At 40.1% G+C, this 16573-nt stretch overlaps 1 protein-coding gene across 3 annotated transcripts in view; it reads left to right on the top strand.

The window, feature by feature from the left end:
* The first annotated feature begins 230 nt into the window (after positions 1–230).
* MME (membrane metalloendopeptidase) overlaps positions 231–16573 on the top strand; it is a 99070-nt gene continuing 82727 nt past the window's right edge. For 2 of the 3 annotated variants that reach the window (XR_009532653.1, XM_060100186.1), the window contains exons 1-3: positions 231–351; positions 5358–5527; positions 6258–6293. Coding sequence is in view for 2 of the 3 variants with exons in the window: in XM_060100186.1 (XP_059956169.1) it covers positions 5368–5527; positions 6258–6293 (196 nt within the window). In the remaining variant the exon portion in view is untranslated. Of the gene's footprint in view, positions 352–552; positions 621–5357; positions 5528–6257; positions 6294–16573 lie in introns of those variants that run through there. The other variant, XM_060100187.1, reaches the window with a different exon arrangement.

The following is a 16573-nucleotide window of genomic DNA, read 5'->3' as shown; positions in this document are numbered from 1 at the left end:
CGAAGAGGCCGTGTATTTTCTTGAAAGCCCCGAAGCTAAGTAATTCCAAGAATGTTTGGCAAAGCCCTTTGGGGAAGGGTGAGGTGGGGGACGGGCGTGGGGGGGGGGCTTTCTCACACCCCCACCCCCGGCCCCCTCACAGGATGTGACAGGATTTGGGAAACCTAGAGGAAACCTTCAGGTCACCCAGGGAACTGCTCCTCTCGCTGGTCCTGCAGTGGCGAGGCGGGGTGAGGGGGGTGAGAGCGCCGAGACGCGCGGGGCGCGGAGATGTGCAAGTGGAGAAGCTGGACCCAGCGCAGGCGGGAGAAGCCGCCCGACTCGCGGCGCGGGATCTGCTGAGAGACCACGGTGAGTCTCTCCGGGTGCGGGTCCGAGGGATGCCCGGGTTCCCAGTCGCCTCCGGGCCCGGGCCGAGGCGGGCCTGGAACCTCCCCGGAGTCCGGCCTGGGCTCGGCGCCGCCGCCCGCCGCCAGGAGCCCGCGCTGCTCCGGACGCGCCTGGGCGGACGCACCGACCGACCAGCGCGCTGCGGCGCTCCCCGCCGCCCGCAGAACCCGTGCGCTCATTGGTCGGGATGTGTCTGCTCAGCAGCCTCCAACTTCTCCCGAATCCCACGGGTGAGTCCCGAGAAAGCGAGCTGGCACCTGGGAGCTGGGGGGAGATGGGTCCAAAGGGCGCGAGATCTCCCCCGGGGGCGGTGGGAGCCGTTGGGACGGGAGCCGGAGGGGAGCGGCGGCCGCGCGGAGCGGCTGCCTGGAAGGCGCACGGAGCAGGGTCCGCGGCTCAGGTCCGGCGAGATCAGAGCGCCCGGGACCCCGCGGCCGTGGGCGAGGGAGGCGTGCCCTGGGAAGAAGCTGCAACTGAGACTTGAAGAGTGAGGGAGTGGGGTTAGAGAGGGTGACCTGGACGAGGGATCTGCAAGTGATGTCAGGTCGACTCTTCAGGTTCATTTCCATAGCTTCCTGCAGCCTCTGCCTCGGAGAGTTACGTCCGGTTACTGAGATCAGCGCTGCGAAACTGCAGCCTGGCTGATTTGGGGGCTGGGAATTTGCCATTCCGCTGTAAAGACACTGTTTCTGTTTGTTTGTTTGTTTTTGTTTTTTGTTTTTTAAAGTAAGGTTTGTTTTCATTTCGGTTCCTGTCAGATTTTCTTCTCATTTGTAACTCACTTGCCTATTTTTACTTTCCCTACCCTGAAGATCTTTTCATTATCCTACCTCTTCATCTAGCTTTAAACCTTAGTTTCCTCTTACATAATTTATGCTGATAGAGTGCTTAAATCTCGAGGGTTGGTTGGTGGGAGTGGTGGTGGGAGTTCTTTTGCAGATGAAAGTTTCCTTAATCGGTCTTAACCTATTTGTATTATTTGAACAAAAGAGTAATTGCAACTGAAGGGTTCTCTTCATTTATTTATTTTTTAATAAATTTATTTATTTTTGGCTGAGTTGGGTTTTGCTTACTACGCGCAGGCTTTCTCTTGTTGTGGAGCACAGGCTCGTGGGCTCAGTAGTTGTGGCTTAAGGGCTCTAGAGCGCAGGCTCAGTAATTGTACAGAACGGGCTTAGTTGCTTCGCAGCATGTGGGATCTTCTCGGACCAGGGCTTGAACCCCTGTCCACTGCATTGGCAGGCGGATTTTTAACCACTGCACCACCAGGGAAATCCCAAACTGTTCTCTTTAGCCGCTTGATCAAGTTTACTCCTCTCCCATATACGATGCAAATGGTAATTTTATTAAACTGAAAAGAAGTACCTCGATTTGCAGTGACAGCATTTGGAAGCTACTAGTCCGCAAACCGGCTATGAAGGCATCTAGCTGGCATTATTGCTGGCTTCCAGCACTTTAAAAAAAACTATCCGACAGTTTCTTGGACTCCATGCTGTGTCTTTTGTTGTATAGAAACACTGTACATGGGAGTAATATGTTTGGGGCTTTGCGTTCAGAACTCCGTATATCAGATCCGGGAAACACCTACAAGTTTCCCTTGTCCGGGGAAACAAGAAGGTGATTCCCCTACCATATGTGCCTCCTCAAATCTGCAGCTATCGTCTAAATATGGAACCTCTTTCTCTCTGTATTTTTTGAATTGAAGTACAGTTGATTTACAATCTTGTGTTAGTTTCAGGTGTATAGCATAGTGATTCAGTGTTTTTGTAGATTGTACTCCATTATAGGTGGAACCTGTTTCTCTTGCTTCCTGTGCCTCAGTTTCCATAATACAAACTGTAATTGCGTAGTGTAACCTCAGAGACTTGCAGAAATGTTAATGTACTAATGTGTTGTGAAGATGAACATTGCTTTGGTTTATAGACTTTTCAACAAACCAGTTATCCTCTGGGTTCTTGGATTTGACGATGTGATAAAGTAATGTGTACACTCAACTGGTATAAAAATTGCTGCTGTTTATTGCTTTGAAGCTCAGTTTCTATTTAGGCAAAATAATCTTTTATTCTTTTGGAGATGTTGTCAAGCTGAAGTTTGCAGTATTCTTGTTAGGGTAGATGTCCTAATCCTCTATCCTCTCTTGCGGAAGTGTCTACTTTTTGGCTTGAACTTTCCAACATGTCTCCAATTGAGGTGGAATACTTTAAGGATGTAGGTATGTTTGGGCATATCCTGCTTTATATGGGACTACAAGTATCGACTTTATAATTTTTGTATTCTTTTGTATAATTGCCTCCTTTTCCCCCTCTCTAAAATGGGGTTGGGTGTGGTTGCATTGGACATCCAAGTATCTGAGGGATGGTGATATGTTTTTTCCTGAGGTTCAAGATTCTGACCCCTATTTTCTTAAAAGAAAATAGCAAATCAATTGGAATTACTGGAAATGAATGACAAACTTAATTAGGAGGTTAAACTTGCCTCATTTCTGCTTTGGTCAGTGCTGTTGAAAAGTGCTTCTTAGGAGCAAAAGACTGAAAATTTGCAGGATGTTTATAGGAGGGGCAGATGGATAGTTTGCAAGTGATTCAAAGATGGTATTATTTTGATTCAGGTATAAGGACTAAACAGCTTCAGTCACTGCCTTCATTTCCCCCTGTAACAATTTCTGCTGTCTAAGGTGCGGAACCATTAAGAGCCCAGCTGCCCCAGTACCCCAATCTCAAGGGTAAGAAGTAGAGCCCAGGGAAAAGTAACCCAGAAGGGAGAAAGACATACCTGCCTACTAGTTTTCCTGCATGGTGAAAACCTGGTGGCACCAATAAGCAGCTTCAATTTAACCCATGGCTGTCCTGGTTCCTGGCCCTAGATTTTACTAGAGAAACTAATTGTTTTTTCTAAGAAAGAACTAAAAAGAGAAGTGGGTCATATTATAATATATCAGGAGAACGTTCCTCTAGATTGTTTTCTGAAATATCATCAGAGCAGGGGGAGAAATACTCAGGAAATGGAAATACTCAAGCAAATGTGATTAATATTCAGATGTTCATGAAGTCAGTCTTGAATTCATCTGGGAGAAGCAGGAAAATTATTCTTTATTGTTTACCTCTCTGTATGGTGTCCAAGCGTTAAGTGTGTTTCCGTCTTTTCTTTCCCCACCCACCTCCCCTATTAAAAATCCAAGGGCTACTATCAATGCAATTCCATATCATAACCCAAGAAAGAGGCTGTGAGACTAAGCCAACATGAGTCATATAACCATTAAAACATTTTAACATTCAGGTACACTACATCCCACTTTTATTGAGCAGATATGGTTTTCATGGTCTAATAAAATATTCTTATTTGATAGTCTGTCCTTGGTTATAGCCTCATGTAATCCCGGGGACAGCATGCTTAAGACTTTGTATCCAGAACTTTAAAGTCCAGTTGTGGCTCACTTATTAATAACTCACTGGGGAAATTAAATTCCTAGTTATCTGCTGATAACTGATGGCCTGATCACCCAGGCCATACTTCAAACGTAGAATCCGTTTCTACTTTATCCTATGCCTCAGTTTCCACAGAACACACTCTCAGAAAATTATGTGTATTCAACAAAGATTTCTAACTATGAGAGCATCTCTGAGCAGTCACTTCATCTAGGAACTAAATTATATGCTTAATTTGCATCAAGCTATAAAGAGCTAATCTGTTAGTTTACAATGCTTTTTTCTACAGTCAGGCAGAAAAGTTGAACTTGTGTGTTCTAAGCTTCGGTGAATGTCTGATAAAGAGTCACTAGGCCTCTAAAAGAAACATAATGAAATCTAATATTTAGGCTAATATCCCCTTAATTTTACCTCCTAGACTTCTGCAATAAGGTTTAAAGTAGCTATCATTGTATGATGATGCAATTTTCTTTCAAAATGTGTTCTTTGTAATTGTATTCTTTGAAATGTGTTCATTGTAAATGTGTTCTTACTTGTGTAGCTTTGGGCAAGTTACCTGGCTTTTCTGTGCCCCACTATCCTAAGGTATAGAACTGGAATATTCAAATCCACCTTACAAAGATTCAGTGAATTAGTGCATGCAAAGCACCAAGAACTGCGAGTGACACATGGGAAGTACTCAATAAATATCAGCTATTATTAGCAGAAGTATTAATATTATTAATTTAAAAACAAGTTAATTATCTTAATTGTTATACTGACCTGCAAGGTTGAATTTTTTTAATCATATTTTCTTCTTCTTCAGTTGCACAAAGAAACAGTACTTGCAGTTAGTACCTTTCATCCCAGATTGTAAACCATGACTTTTGGTCCAGTGAGTGACCATTTTCAAAATGTTGTCTAACCAGTTAATAGATACCCATATTAGCAGTTGTTGTAATTTTGAACTGTAAAATAAAAGATGTTTTTAAGATAAAAAAAAACTACTATAAGTGTTTGTTCCTTTTTGTTTTTATCTGTATTCATATTTAAAATTATTGCTTAGTCAAAACCTCGAAGTGTTAGTCATTGATATCTAAGCTTATAAAGGAAGCCAGTGGAACAAGCTATAAAATTCACCTTTGATGTTGTTCAGAAGGGTGAGTTTAAAGTTCAGAAGGGTGAGTTTAAAACTTTAAAACTTTCCTTAATGATGGTACAGAAGTTATTTGCTTATGAACTGCTGAAGGAATCCTCCGTGAGTATTTAACTGAGTCTCCTTGTCTGATTTTGCTTGGATCTTCAGTGATATGTCAAAAAAATCCAAAAGATTGTGACCAGGATCTGTCTAACTTATGTGACTATATACTCTTTGCTTTCAGAATCAAAATTTTGACTTTCAGCAAAAAACTTTTATTTCTAATTTAAAATGAGTTAAACTTTTACTTTATTCAGCCACATTAAGCATTTAGAAAATTGTATATAGATCTCTTCTTTTTATCTATTGATTAATTTATTATGATTAGTTTGAAAAATATTTTTTAATGTGGTTTTTTTTTTCAGACTTTAGGTAATGGGCAGGTCAGAAAGTCAGATGGATATAACTGATATCAACACTCCAAAGCCAAAGAAGAAACAGCGATGGACCCCACTGGAGATCAGTCTCTCCGTCCTTGTCCTGCTCCTTGCCGTCATTGCAGTGACAATGATAGCTCTCTATGCAACCTATGATGGTGAGTTACTCACACACCTGTGCCCACAAACATGCAGAAGACAGTGAAACCTTCATCTTAGGTTTTTCCCATCTATTAAACAATGTGTTAAGGAAAGAGACACTTAAAGATGGTGATATAAAGATTCATTTATAAAATGTAACATCAGTATGCCAAAACAACTAACTTTGACTAAAGTACAATGTCTTTTATGCTTGAGGTAAGTTATTAATTGCCAAGTATGTTTCATGCACTTGTTTGTATTTTATGAAGATTCTAATGTATAATTTTACTTGATGAAAGTATTCACAATTTTATGGCCAACTTCGATTAGGCAACTTTTGTTGTGTCATTGAAATTCAAAACGGCTTTACAAGAATTTAAGAGGTCTAATTTGATCCTTAGAAGTTTTTCACAATAAGGATTAGAAAAGATTGGTTCATTAATGGAAAAAAAATGATTACCAGACTAAAACAACTGATGTTTTAACTTAATAGACCTAGGGCTTAGTGGTCAGGGATGATATAAGAAATACATTTTTTTCCTTCATTTAAAAAATTTTAAATTTAGGATTTGCTTATTTTATTCCTCTATATTTTCTTCTAACTACTGTCAATGATATATAATACTTAGGTTTTAGTTCTTGCTTTAAGGAATTGATTATTTAATTGGCCGTTTATAAAAGAACGAAAGGTAGGGAGAAAGAATATGTGTATTGAAAATATTTATGCATATATCCTCCTTTTTCTAGATGGTATTTGCAAGTCATCAGACTGCATAAAATCAGGTAAGAAGATAGTTTTTAAATTTAATAGTTTTACAATTAATTTATAACATTTAAAAATCAAATGCTAATAGATCTCTATATTTGCTTTGTGTATGTTTTTATTATAGGTCATTATTTAATAGTCAAAGAACATCAAAATATACTTAAGTAGTAGATTTGTTAATTTATTCATTCCAAAAAAGAATTCACTCCTTTCAACCCCAGAGTATATGGTAGGGTAGAGATGGAGAACTATATCTGTAACTTTATGGAGCTTGCCATGTAATTGGAGAAAAAAAATCAGCACTTGAAATGGCATGCATCATATCATTAAGTGCTAAATTTCTCAATGCAGATCATTAGAGGGGTAAGAATGAAAAAGGGAGTGACATATAGTCCTGTAAAGCAAGGTGGAGAAGTTAGATTTGGGAGGGGTCTTGAAGCAGGGCTAGGATTTGGAAGTGGAGGTACAGAAGAGGGAATTCCAAACTAGGAGAAAGAACAGGAATAAATCGTGTTGAGAAGCAGTGAAAATGTAGGCATGATAGATAGGGACATGTTATGGAGAGCTTTGAAAATTCATGTTTAGCCTTGATTTTGTAGTAAAAGAGAAAAGGATATTTTCCTGAACAGATTACTTGTTAAGGCAAAAGTTGGAAGATGATTCTGGGAATGCTAGGCTGGGTGGATTGAATGAAAAGCTAGGGAGGGAGGGCAGGTAGGGGCTGCTTCTGTAATCCAGGTGTGAGGTTAGGAGGGCTGCCTGCGGTGGGATGAAAGAGCTATGAGACAACCTGAGGGACAATTGGATGGCTTAATAGCACTGACTTGCTAAATGAAAGATATGAATACTTTGAAAATGACACCAACTTGGAAACCTCAAGGGACTCGGGAGACTGTGGCAGCTCATACTGAAATAGCAAAGTTATGAGGTAAGTTTGTTTTAGGGAGGTATGTGATTAATGTGGATTTAGACCTATTGCGTGTAAGTCAGGGGTAACATCTAAGTGGAGATAGACAGTAAGAAAGTAGAGATCGAGTGAATTTAGGATCTGTCAGCCAAGGGGTGATAGCTGAAGCCTTGGGAATATTTGAGTTCCTAAAAGTAGAAGTGTAAGAGCTGAACTTAAGAGGACATCAAGAATTAGAGTAGAAGGAAAAGAAAAGTCAGAGAAGGGAACAGAGAAGTGTATGGAGCTATAGAAGTCACATCAATTAGAATGTGGTGAAAAAAAGAAGAACATTTTGACAAGGAGAAGAAAGGTGGTAGCTGGCATAGCACCTTGGATATGAACACAGTACTTATGCCCTTTGAGAAGAGATTCTAAACTTCCTTTCTGATGTCTACATTTCTTCCAAGAAATAATCTGTCCCAAATGATTTTTAACCACTTTCTGTTGGATTGTCTTATCTGGGTTTTTGTTATTCATTGAACTTTGCAAAATAGTAATGGGAAAATATTGTGGGATTCTAGGTTATTGTCTAATGTCCTTAGTATGTATGTGCTCTTTGTTTTTCTGTATTGCTTTTTGCCTTTTTCCCCCCCCACCGCATCTCAAGTGCACTGGCCACATGTACACTCTGGGACATGATGTGGGTAGCTTGAGGGAGACCTGATTGGGATACTAGCCATTTGCTCCTGAGTGTAATAACATGCACTTTCCCATCCAAGGGCCTTCCCAGAAACAAAAGAAGTTTCTTTATTCCTCAGGGAAATGGCTGCACAGGTGCCTTGACTGGGAGATGTCCAGGGTCTCTGTGCCAGAGTTGGTATGTGCCCAAGTTGTCAAAGTTACCATTTGCTTCTCCCTAAATCCTATCTCTCCTTTCTCTCTACCAGCTGCCCTATTATATGCTCATGCTATTCTGTTTTGAGTAACTCCCACTTATGTGTTGCCCTCCAATTATCTCTAAGTTTCTCAGTCCTCAGTATACTTGATGCATCTATTAAGTCTCTTAATCTGTAGGTTCTCTCAGATTTTTCTCCCTCTCACTCTTTTTTCTTGGATTTTATTTTTGAAGAAACTAGATCCTTTGACTAGGTAGGCATATCTTTGTAAAATCCTACAGGTGATTGTACCCCAGAGATCTGAGCAGGTTCCTTTAGTGGTACCCACCGAAGGAGCAATATGACATTTGGAATCTGGAATCTTACATGTGACTTAATGTTTAGAGATATGACTTTGGCTTTTTTTAAATACTGTTTGGCAAGGCTTAACTCAGTAAAATGTATTTAAACTGTATCCTTTAATTGTAGTTTAGAAATCATACCAAACGTAAAAAGCACCTCACAGAACTATATCTTGGCAGAGAAATGTGTACAATAGAAATAGCTTCAGTGGTAAACAAGGTTGCTGAATAGCTGTGTGTTTTTCTTCATTCTGCTCTGTTGGTTCACAAGCTGCTACAATACTTTCATATTCGTAGTTACTCTTCCTCCCTGGGGGGAAAATGATGAAACTCACTCTTATGGATAAAGTTTTCATGCCCTACACACACACACACACACACACACACACACACACACACACACACACACACAGAATCCTCTACTGGTTAGAAAATATTTTCTGCCACAGAAACCATAACTATTGCTTTTAGAAGTTGCTTCAGATTAAGAAAACTCTAGGGGAAATCTTGGACAGAAAAAAAAGGGAGAGAGTGAAAGAGTGGAGTGGATGGAAAGAAAAGAAAGATGGAATAAAAGATGTTGAAAAAAATATAAAGTCTCCTACCAGCAATTCTATAGATTACTTTAAAAGATTGGGAGAATTCAAACCTGAGCACAGAAATTGTTGAGAATTGGAAAAGTTAGGTATTGATACCCAAGGTGCTTATTTCAAGTGAAAGTTGGTTTTAGCTGAAATCTTTCTCCTCATGGAAGGGAAAGTCATGGCAAGTGTACTTCTCTCTTTGATCCTTTGAAGTCAAGGGATGGAGGTCAAGCCACACCAAGGCAAAAATAAAATATTGCAGAAAGCTGTGGATCAGCTTGAAATTTGTTTGGTGTTGGGTCCTTTAAATCTGAGCCTCTATAAATTTAAATATTTGTAATTACATAAAATGCTGTTTACAATACATACTTTAAGTTAACTTGCCTGTATAAGAAATGCATCCCTCTGAAAGATTACACTGGACCTAAAATGAAACAAACACTTCTTAACAAATAACAAGTTAAGGCAGTGTTCAAAACCCTACTATTAAAGTATGAGTAATACTATTCATCTCTTATTTACTATATAAGATTGTTAAAAACATAGAATTATAGAGCTTGGATGTGATTTCTCAAACGTCTCTGTGTAAATCTAAATCCTGAAACTGGCTTCCATTGCATTGCAACCTTAGTAAGATTTCAAGGAATCATATACTTTAAATCAGGGTTTCTCAGCTTCATCACTGTTGACATTTTGGGCTGGATAATTCTTTGTTATGGGGAAGGGGGCTGTTCTGTGCATGGTAGGATGTTTAACAACATCCTTGGCCTCTACCCACTAGGTGACTATCAGCACCTTCTCCCAGCTGTGACAACCAAAAAGTATCTCCAGACGTTGACAAATGTCTCCTTGGGGCAGCAGAATCATCTCCACTTGGGTACCACTGGCTTAGATAATCTCAAGAGATCATCTAATGCTTTTCCCTTTGTGGTAGACAGAATAACGCCTCCCTAAAGATGCCCACTTCCTATCCCTGGATCTTATGAATATGTTATCTTATAAGGCCAAAGGTACTTTGCCAAGGTGGTTATTAAGTTAAGGATATTGGGGAGATTATCCTGAATGATCTGGATGGTCTTATGTGATCACAAGGTCCTTATAAGGGGAAGGGAACAGGAGGGTCAGAATCAGAGAGAAAAATGTAACAACAGAAGCAGAGGAAGCCAAGTTTGGAGTAATACAGCCATGAGCCAGGGAATGTGTGCAGTCTCTTGAAGCTGGAAAGGGAAAGGAATGGTTCTTCCCTAGAGCATCCAGAAGGAATGCAGCCCTGTTGACCCCTAGAGCCATAAGATAATAAATTTGTGTTGTTTTAAGTCACTGCGTTTGTGGCAATGTGTTGTAGCAGCAATAGGGAACTAATAATACACCCTTCCGTATTTCTTTTATTTGGGGGCTGTCTTTGAAGAGTTAAAACACACACACAGTGTTTCTTGCTAAACTAGTGTTTTATTACTAAATTGAGGTATGTAACATACAATGATAAGGAAGAAATGTTAAATAGGTTAATAGAGGGCTATAACAATACAGGAGGATATTAATAGAATATAAAAAAGTAAAAATAGGAGATAAAATAGAATAATAATAGCTAACACTTACTGAATGTTTATGTGTCTGACACCATTGTAAGCAGTTTACATTTGATCCTCATAGTGACCTTGTGAGGTAGGTACCATTATACATTCCTTTTACAGATGAACAAACTTGAGCTAGGATTGCACTCCAGGCAGCCTGACTCCAGAACCTGTATTCATGACCAACTTTCCCTGTTGCCTCAAAGGACACCAGGAATCTATCAAACTTTTAATACTGTATGCCTGTACGTACAGTATTTGAGAGCAGATTGCCTCCGCTCATGCTAGAACTTGGAACTAAAGGACATAAGATGACAGAGAGTTGAAATAATTAAATACAGACTAAGAAGGAGAATGAATATCTCTCTGACCAAGAAACAGGCTACTTTACTGAGAACAGCGATCAGCTTTATCAGTGATTTTAGTACATCAAACACAACATGGAATTGAGGGGTTTAAAGAGGCAAACATTAGCAGTGTAGTCCTAAACTCTCCAGGGGATAGAGAAACCAAGTTAAGATACATGAGCAATACAGTTCTCAAGAGAGAGCAAGACCATCTGTACAGTTGTGCAGGTTGTACACTGCACAATTGTGGCAGCCCTGAGGGACAGGTTTGTGGAGCATCAGGACCTGGATGAAACTCCTCATAACTATCCATTTCCTTTACTTTAATTCTCTACTCATCAAGCAAACTTTTGATGAGTATTTAAATATTAATACAAGGAAAGGAGGCATTCTGTTCACTTGAAAGATATGTTAAGCTTGATGAGATTATGTACTCATATTCTGATTTATAATCACTTTTGTGTGGCTTGAGCTATAACCCTTGAAGTAAATGAACCTTCCAAATATCTGATCATTTCTTCAAGGACCAGATCCTGGTAGTGCCCTAAGTGAAGTATCTTGTTACCAGCTGGCCTTTTCATGGCAGCAACAAGGAATCTCTGCATTGCTGTGGGCCATGGTCCCTCCTTTCTTGCCTGTTAACACCTCAGAAGCCTCCACGAAGAAAAATGACACAACTAGATGAGTACAGGAAAGACCACAGACAGACTCTTGAGGGCTGCCAGGCATGTAACAGCCTTTCAGAGTGGGAGACGAGGCTACTTCATTATGTAATTTAGCTTGAAAAAATCCTTCAGGCAATAAGAACGCAGCCGGCATCTTAGTGGAAAGGCTGCTGAAGCACACCTTTGTTAATTTAAATGTGGCATGTGGCAATTTGCTTTGGGCGGCTTCCCTGACACCATTCTCCTGACAATTGTGTAGCAATACTTGCTTCAAAAATTCTCCAGTCAAAATTAGCATCTGTCAATCACATCCTTTCCAAGAAAGGGAGTCAGTGATGTGATAAATACACACATATGTAACTTTTTTTTTTTTTTTTTTTTTTTTTTTACCTTCTGGGTAGATTTTAAGCAGTAGTGCACCATCTTTTTTTTTAGTGCAAGGTCAAGGTATTGAAAACATAGATAAGTTGGACTAAGTGGTTAAAGGGAAAGAAAATTAGCAATGCCTGATAAGCTTATTTGGAATCTTAAGGCTTATTTTACAGCTGCAAACATTACCTGCGCGTAAAGGAGTGGATATAAACTCTAGCTTGCGGAGGGGTGGGGTGAGGACCCCAGCTTTATGTTCAACATTGTAGAGTGAGAAATATGGGAAGATCCCTCTGCAGTTGAAGTGTCTTGCTTTGTCCTGCTCACCAAAATCCATGGTGTAGCAAGGTGCTTCCCAATAAGCTTTTGATATAATATGAAGCTCCAGTTAATAATATTGATAGATTTTTAAAGGGGAATTGAAAAATAAAGAGTTAAAAAGTCTGTAAGGGGAAAGTTACGCAAGCCCTTGAATCTTGAAAAGTTTTGTTCTCTGAGATCATTCAGAAAAAGAAATTCTGGGGTGGGGGGGTGGTTTTGATCCGATTTCTGACTGACTGAAAACTGGAATAAATTCTCTTCGTTCAAAACACCCTCACCCCATACCCACTAGAAGAGCTATAATAAAAAAGATAGACAATACCAAGTGTTGGTGAGGATGTGGAGATTAGAACTGTCATACATAACTGGTGGGAATGTAAAATATTTCAGTACATCCCAATGCGATATACAAAAACCATTTTGGAAAACATTTGGCAGTTTATGTGGAAAATTAAACATACACTTTCCATACAACCCAACAATTTCACTCCTAGGTATTTACCTAAGAAAAATGAAAATACATGTCCTCAAAAGGATTTCATGTGATTTTTAAATTACAGCATTATTCATAGTAGCCAAAACATGGAAACAACCCAAATACCCATCAATAGGTGAATAAACAAAATATGGTATGGCTATAAATGGGAATACTACACAACATCAAAAAGGAACAAACTATGATACATGAACAATAAGGAACCTCAAGAATGTTATACTAAATAAAATAAGTCAGATAATAATAAAACCTGCATATTATATAATTTCATTTATATGAATTTACAGAAAAGACAAAACTATAGAGGCAGAAAGTAGAATAGCTATTGCCTAGGGCCTGGGAGTGGAGCAGGGATTCCTGCAAATGGGCACAAGGAAACCTTTTGGGGTGATGGAATTTTTCTAAATTGGATTGTGGTGATCATTGCACAGCTGTATAAATGTATTAAAAGTCATTGTGTGGAGCTTCCCTGGTGGTGCAGTGGTTGAGAGTCCGCCTGCCGATGTAGGGGACACGGGTTCATGCCCCGGTCCGGGAAGATCCCACATGCCGCGGAGCGGCTAGGCCCGTGAGCCATGGCCGCTCAGCCTGCGCGTCCAGAGCCTGTGCTCCGCAACGGGAGAGGCCACAACAGTGAGAGGCCCGTGTACCGCAAAAAAAAAAAAAAAAAAAAAAAGTCATTGTGTGAATTTTATGGTATGCGGATAAAAAGCAACAAAATCACCCTTATCCCTTTTTTTCCCATCTCTCCAGTGTCCATTTGTAAGTAATTATCTTCTGTTTTGATCTTATGCTTGTTATTGTAATTAAACGTTGAGTCCATTGATTCCTATTTCCACAATTCAAAGTGATTATGTGTAGTTTTCAATGCCTACCAAATCACTAAATAACTTAAGCTTCTCAGTTTGAGTGAGTACCTATTATTTGATCATATTCGTGTTATATTGATGAAAAGTCTGTGGAAATTGTAAATCAACTAGGAGGTTGAAATTATTTCGGAATTAGACATTGGAAGCATTGTTTGCATGTGCTGGAGTTTCACTTTCAGAGGAAGTGAGAGATATATGTGGTATGGTAGGGCCAGGTGGACCCATCATCTCTCAGTCAAAGGCAGAATACTGGGTCTACCACAAAGTGGTTACTGGGGATAATCATGCTTCTGGGAAAATGTGTTGGTTTTTCATAAGGGTTCTATGAAATGTTTCCCTTTTCACCTTGACTACTAGTGTGTCAAGAGATTTGTTTTTAACCTATAATTATAATCTTTGTATACATTTGATTCATTAGCATTATTCCTGCCCTCCTCTTTCTTTCTCAGCTAATGTATTTGATTTTATTTCCTGTATCCCTGTAAGGCCACTTTGAATTCTTTTATGAACAATGTATGTTAATAATAAGATGACTAGAATATAGATAAATTCCAACAATAGATACGTGCAGGAGCAAGGCTGTTAAATAGTAAATTTTATTTCAAAGAGTTGCAAGTGTTATGAATAATTAAGGCACAATCTTTTGAAAGATTACAGCTTCTTTTTCCACTAAGCCAACAGCATAGTAGAACTAAGATGTAAGTTCAGGCCACATTCTGTGTTGTTAGTATGCGATCTTAATTGTCAGTTTAGCTCTCTGCATTTCATTTTCCTTACCTACAAAATTGAAATTAAAAGTGTCTTATTTTACAGAGAAACAGCAAAGATTAATGACAGCCCATTTCATGTTATGCATCCTTCAAGGAGATGCACCACAGGTATAATGCACAGATATATCCCATTTAATGTGTTCTTTCATGAAAGTTTACAGATGCACTCTTTAAAGCTATTTATTGAGAAAAAAAAAGCTATTTAGTGAGAATCAAAAGAAGGCAGTCAATATATTTTTTAAGTGGAAGGTGTAGCCAAAAATAGAGAGAGTGTAGGGGGTGGAGGGAGAGAGAGAGAGAGAGAGTAGTACATTTTAGATAGTCTCGGATAAAAATGTGTCATCTCTTATTAACATTTTCCTTGACTACTGTGCTCTATGTTAGCACAGGGAGTGACAGTTCAGCCTGTGAATGAACTGTAAAATGAACACAATCAGAAATGGGCACTTGGATCCATGTTGCCTGTAAAGCAAAATGCTTTTTTTTGTTTGTTTTCTGTAAAGCCAGTCAAGCACAACTTGATTTGAACACGTAGCTATTCTGTGGTCACCCTTGCAGACATTCACTGTCAGCCCTTCCCTCACCAATGATTAACCCCTAAAAGTAAATAAGCCAGAGGCCTGTGGTAAGAGGAGAATAACTAGATTCTTGCTATTCAAAGCGTGGTCCACTGTACCATCAGCATCAGCTGGGAACTTGCAAAAATGCAAATTCTCAGGCCCCACCTCAGACCTATTGAATCTGCAGCTGCATTTTTAGTCAAGTCCCCAGGAGAGGAGAGTGCACAGTAAAGTTTGAAAAGTGCTGAAGACTCGTGATTCTCAACTGTGGCTGCTTATTAGGATAATTGGGGAAGCTTTTAAAATATACCCATGCCAGACCTCCCTCCTCTCTGACACACAGAGTTCCAATTCCTTCAGTGGAGTGGTCTCTGATAAGTGTTGGGGGAAAGGAATTTAAGTAAATAAATAGACATTAAGATATGTAGGGGGCTTCCCTGGTGGCGCAGTGGTTGGGGGTCCGCCTGCTGATGCAGGGGACATGGGTTCGTGCCCCGGTGTGGGAGGATCCCGCATGCCGCTGAGCGGCTGGGCCCGTGAGCTGTGGCCGCTGAGCCTGCGCGTCTGGAGCCTGTGCTCCGCTGCGGGAGAGGCCGCAGCAGTGAGAGGCCCGCGTACCGCAAAAAAAAAAAAAAAAAAAAAAAAAAGATATGTAGGAATTCCCTGGACATTTACATTTACATTTACATTTACATTTACATTTTTAAAAGAAAGTATATGTTAACCAACTGGTTGATTTAACAGGTGCAATTTCAGACTGTGCTGCTCAGTAAAAACTAAGTCACTATGCCTGTTTTTCTACTAATAATGGAGAAGCTGAACGTGGACTGTCCCCCTGAATTTCCCCAGTAGAATGCGGGCACGGATGTTTTCATAGAGACTTCAGAACAATGTCTTTCCTCATCCATTCATCTATTCATTCGGTCATTTTTTTATATTTCTCAAAATCATTAATTGTGCACCTTCTAAACGTTGAGCACTTTTCTAGACACTGGGAGTATGAACTAAGATAAACCCTGCCCTCAGGAAAGTGACAGTCTGGTCAGCATGACAGACCAATAAACAAAATTACCATACGGTTTGGGTAAGTGCTAAGGCAGAGAGAAGCAGTGCTACAGGCACTCTGAGAACAGGGCGCCTAAACCACATCAGTCATTATAGACTGGCAGCTAGAGTGATTGTAATGAACAGGGCCAGGAAAGCATTCACAAGAGCAAATGTCACCTGCTAGTTCAGAAGGCCACTCAGAGGTTGCCAGGCCAGTGGAGCGGAAGGCAGCATGTGCACAGGCTGGATGCAAGATGCATGCAAAGGCTGGGTGGGTGTAGGATCTGCAAGTGGTTCATGATGGCTGGAGTGTAATGTGAAATGCACTGCGTTGTAATTCCTCTTCAAGTCTATAGAAAATGAATAAATATGTTATGGGGAGCATCTAAAGGATTTTAAGCAGAGGTGGAATGTATTCAAGCTTGCCTGCTGGCTAGCGCAGACTTGGTGAAGTGGAGACAAAGATTTACCCACACAAGGGAATACTATTTCCAGGTCCCAGGGATGAGGGAGAGCTTAGCAAGGTTGAAGAACTGGAAGAATGGCTATAGGGCTGAGTCACAGCGGGC

Source organism: Mesoplodon densirostris, chromosome 5 (assembly GCF_025265405.1).
Source record: "Mesoplodon densirostris isolate mMesDen1 chromosome 5, mMesDen1 primary haplotype, whole genome shotgun sequence".
Lineage (NCBI taxonomy): Eukaryota > Metazoa > Chordata > Mammalia > Artiodactyla > Ziphiidae > Mesoplodon > Mesoplodon densirostris.
This window is presented reverse-complemented; position numbering and strand designations above follow the sequence as displayed.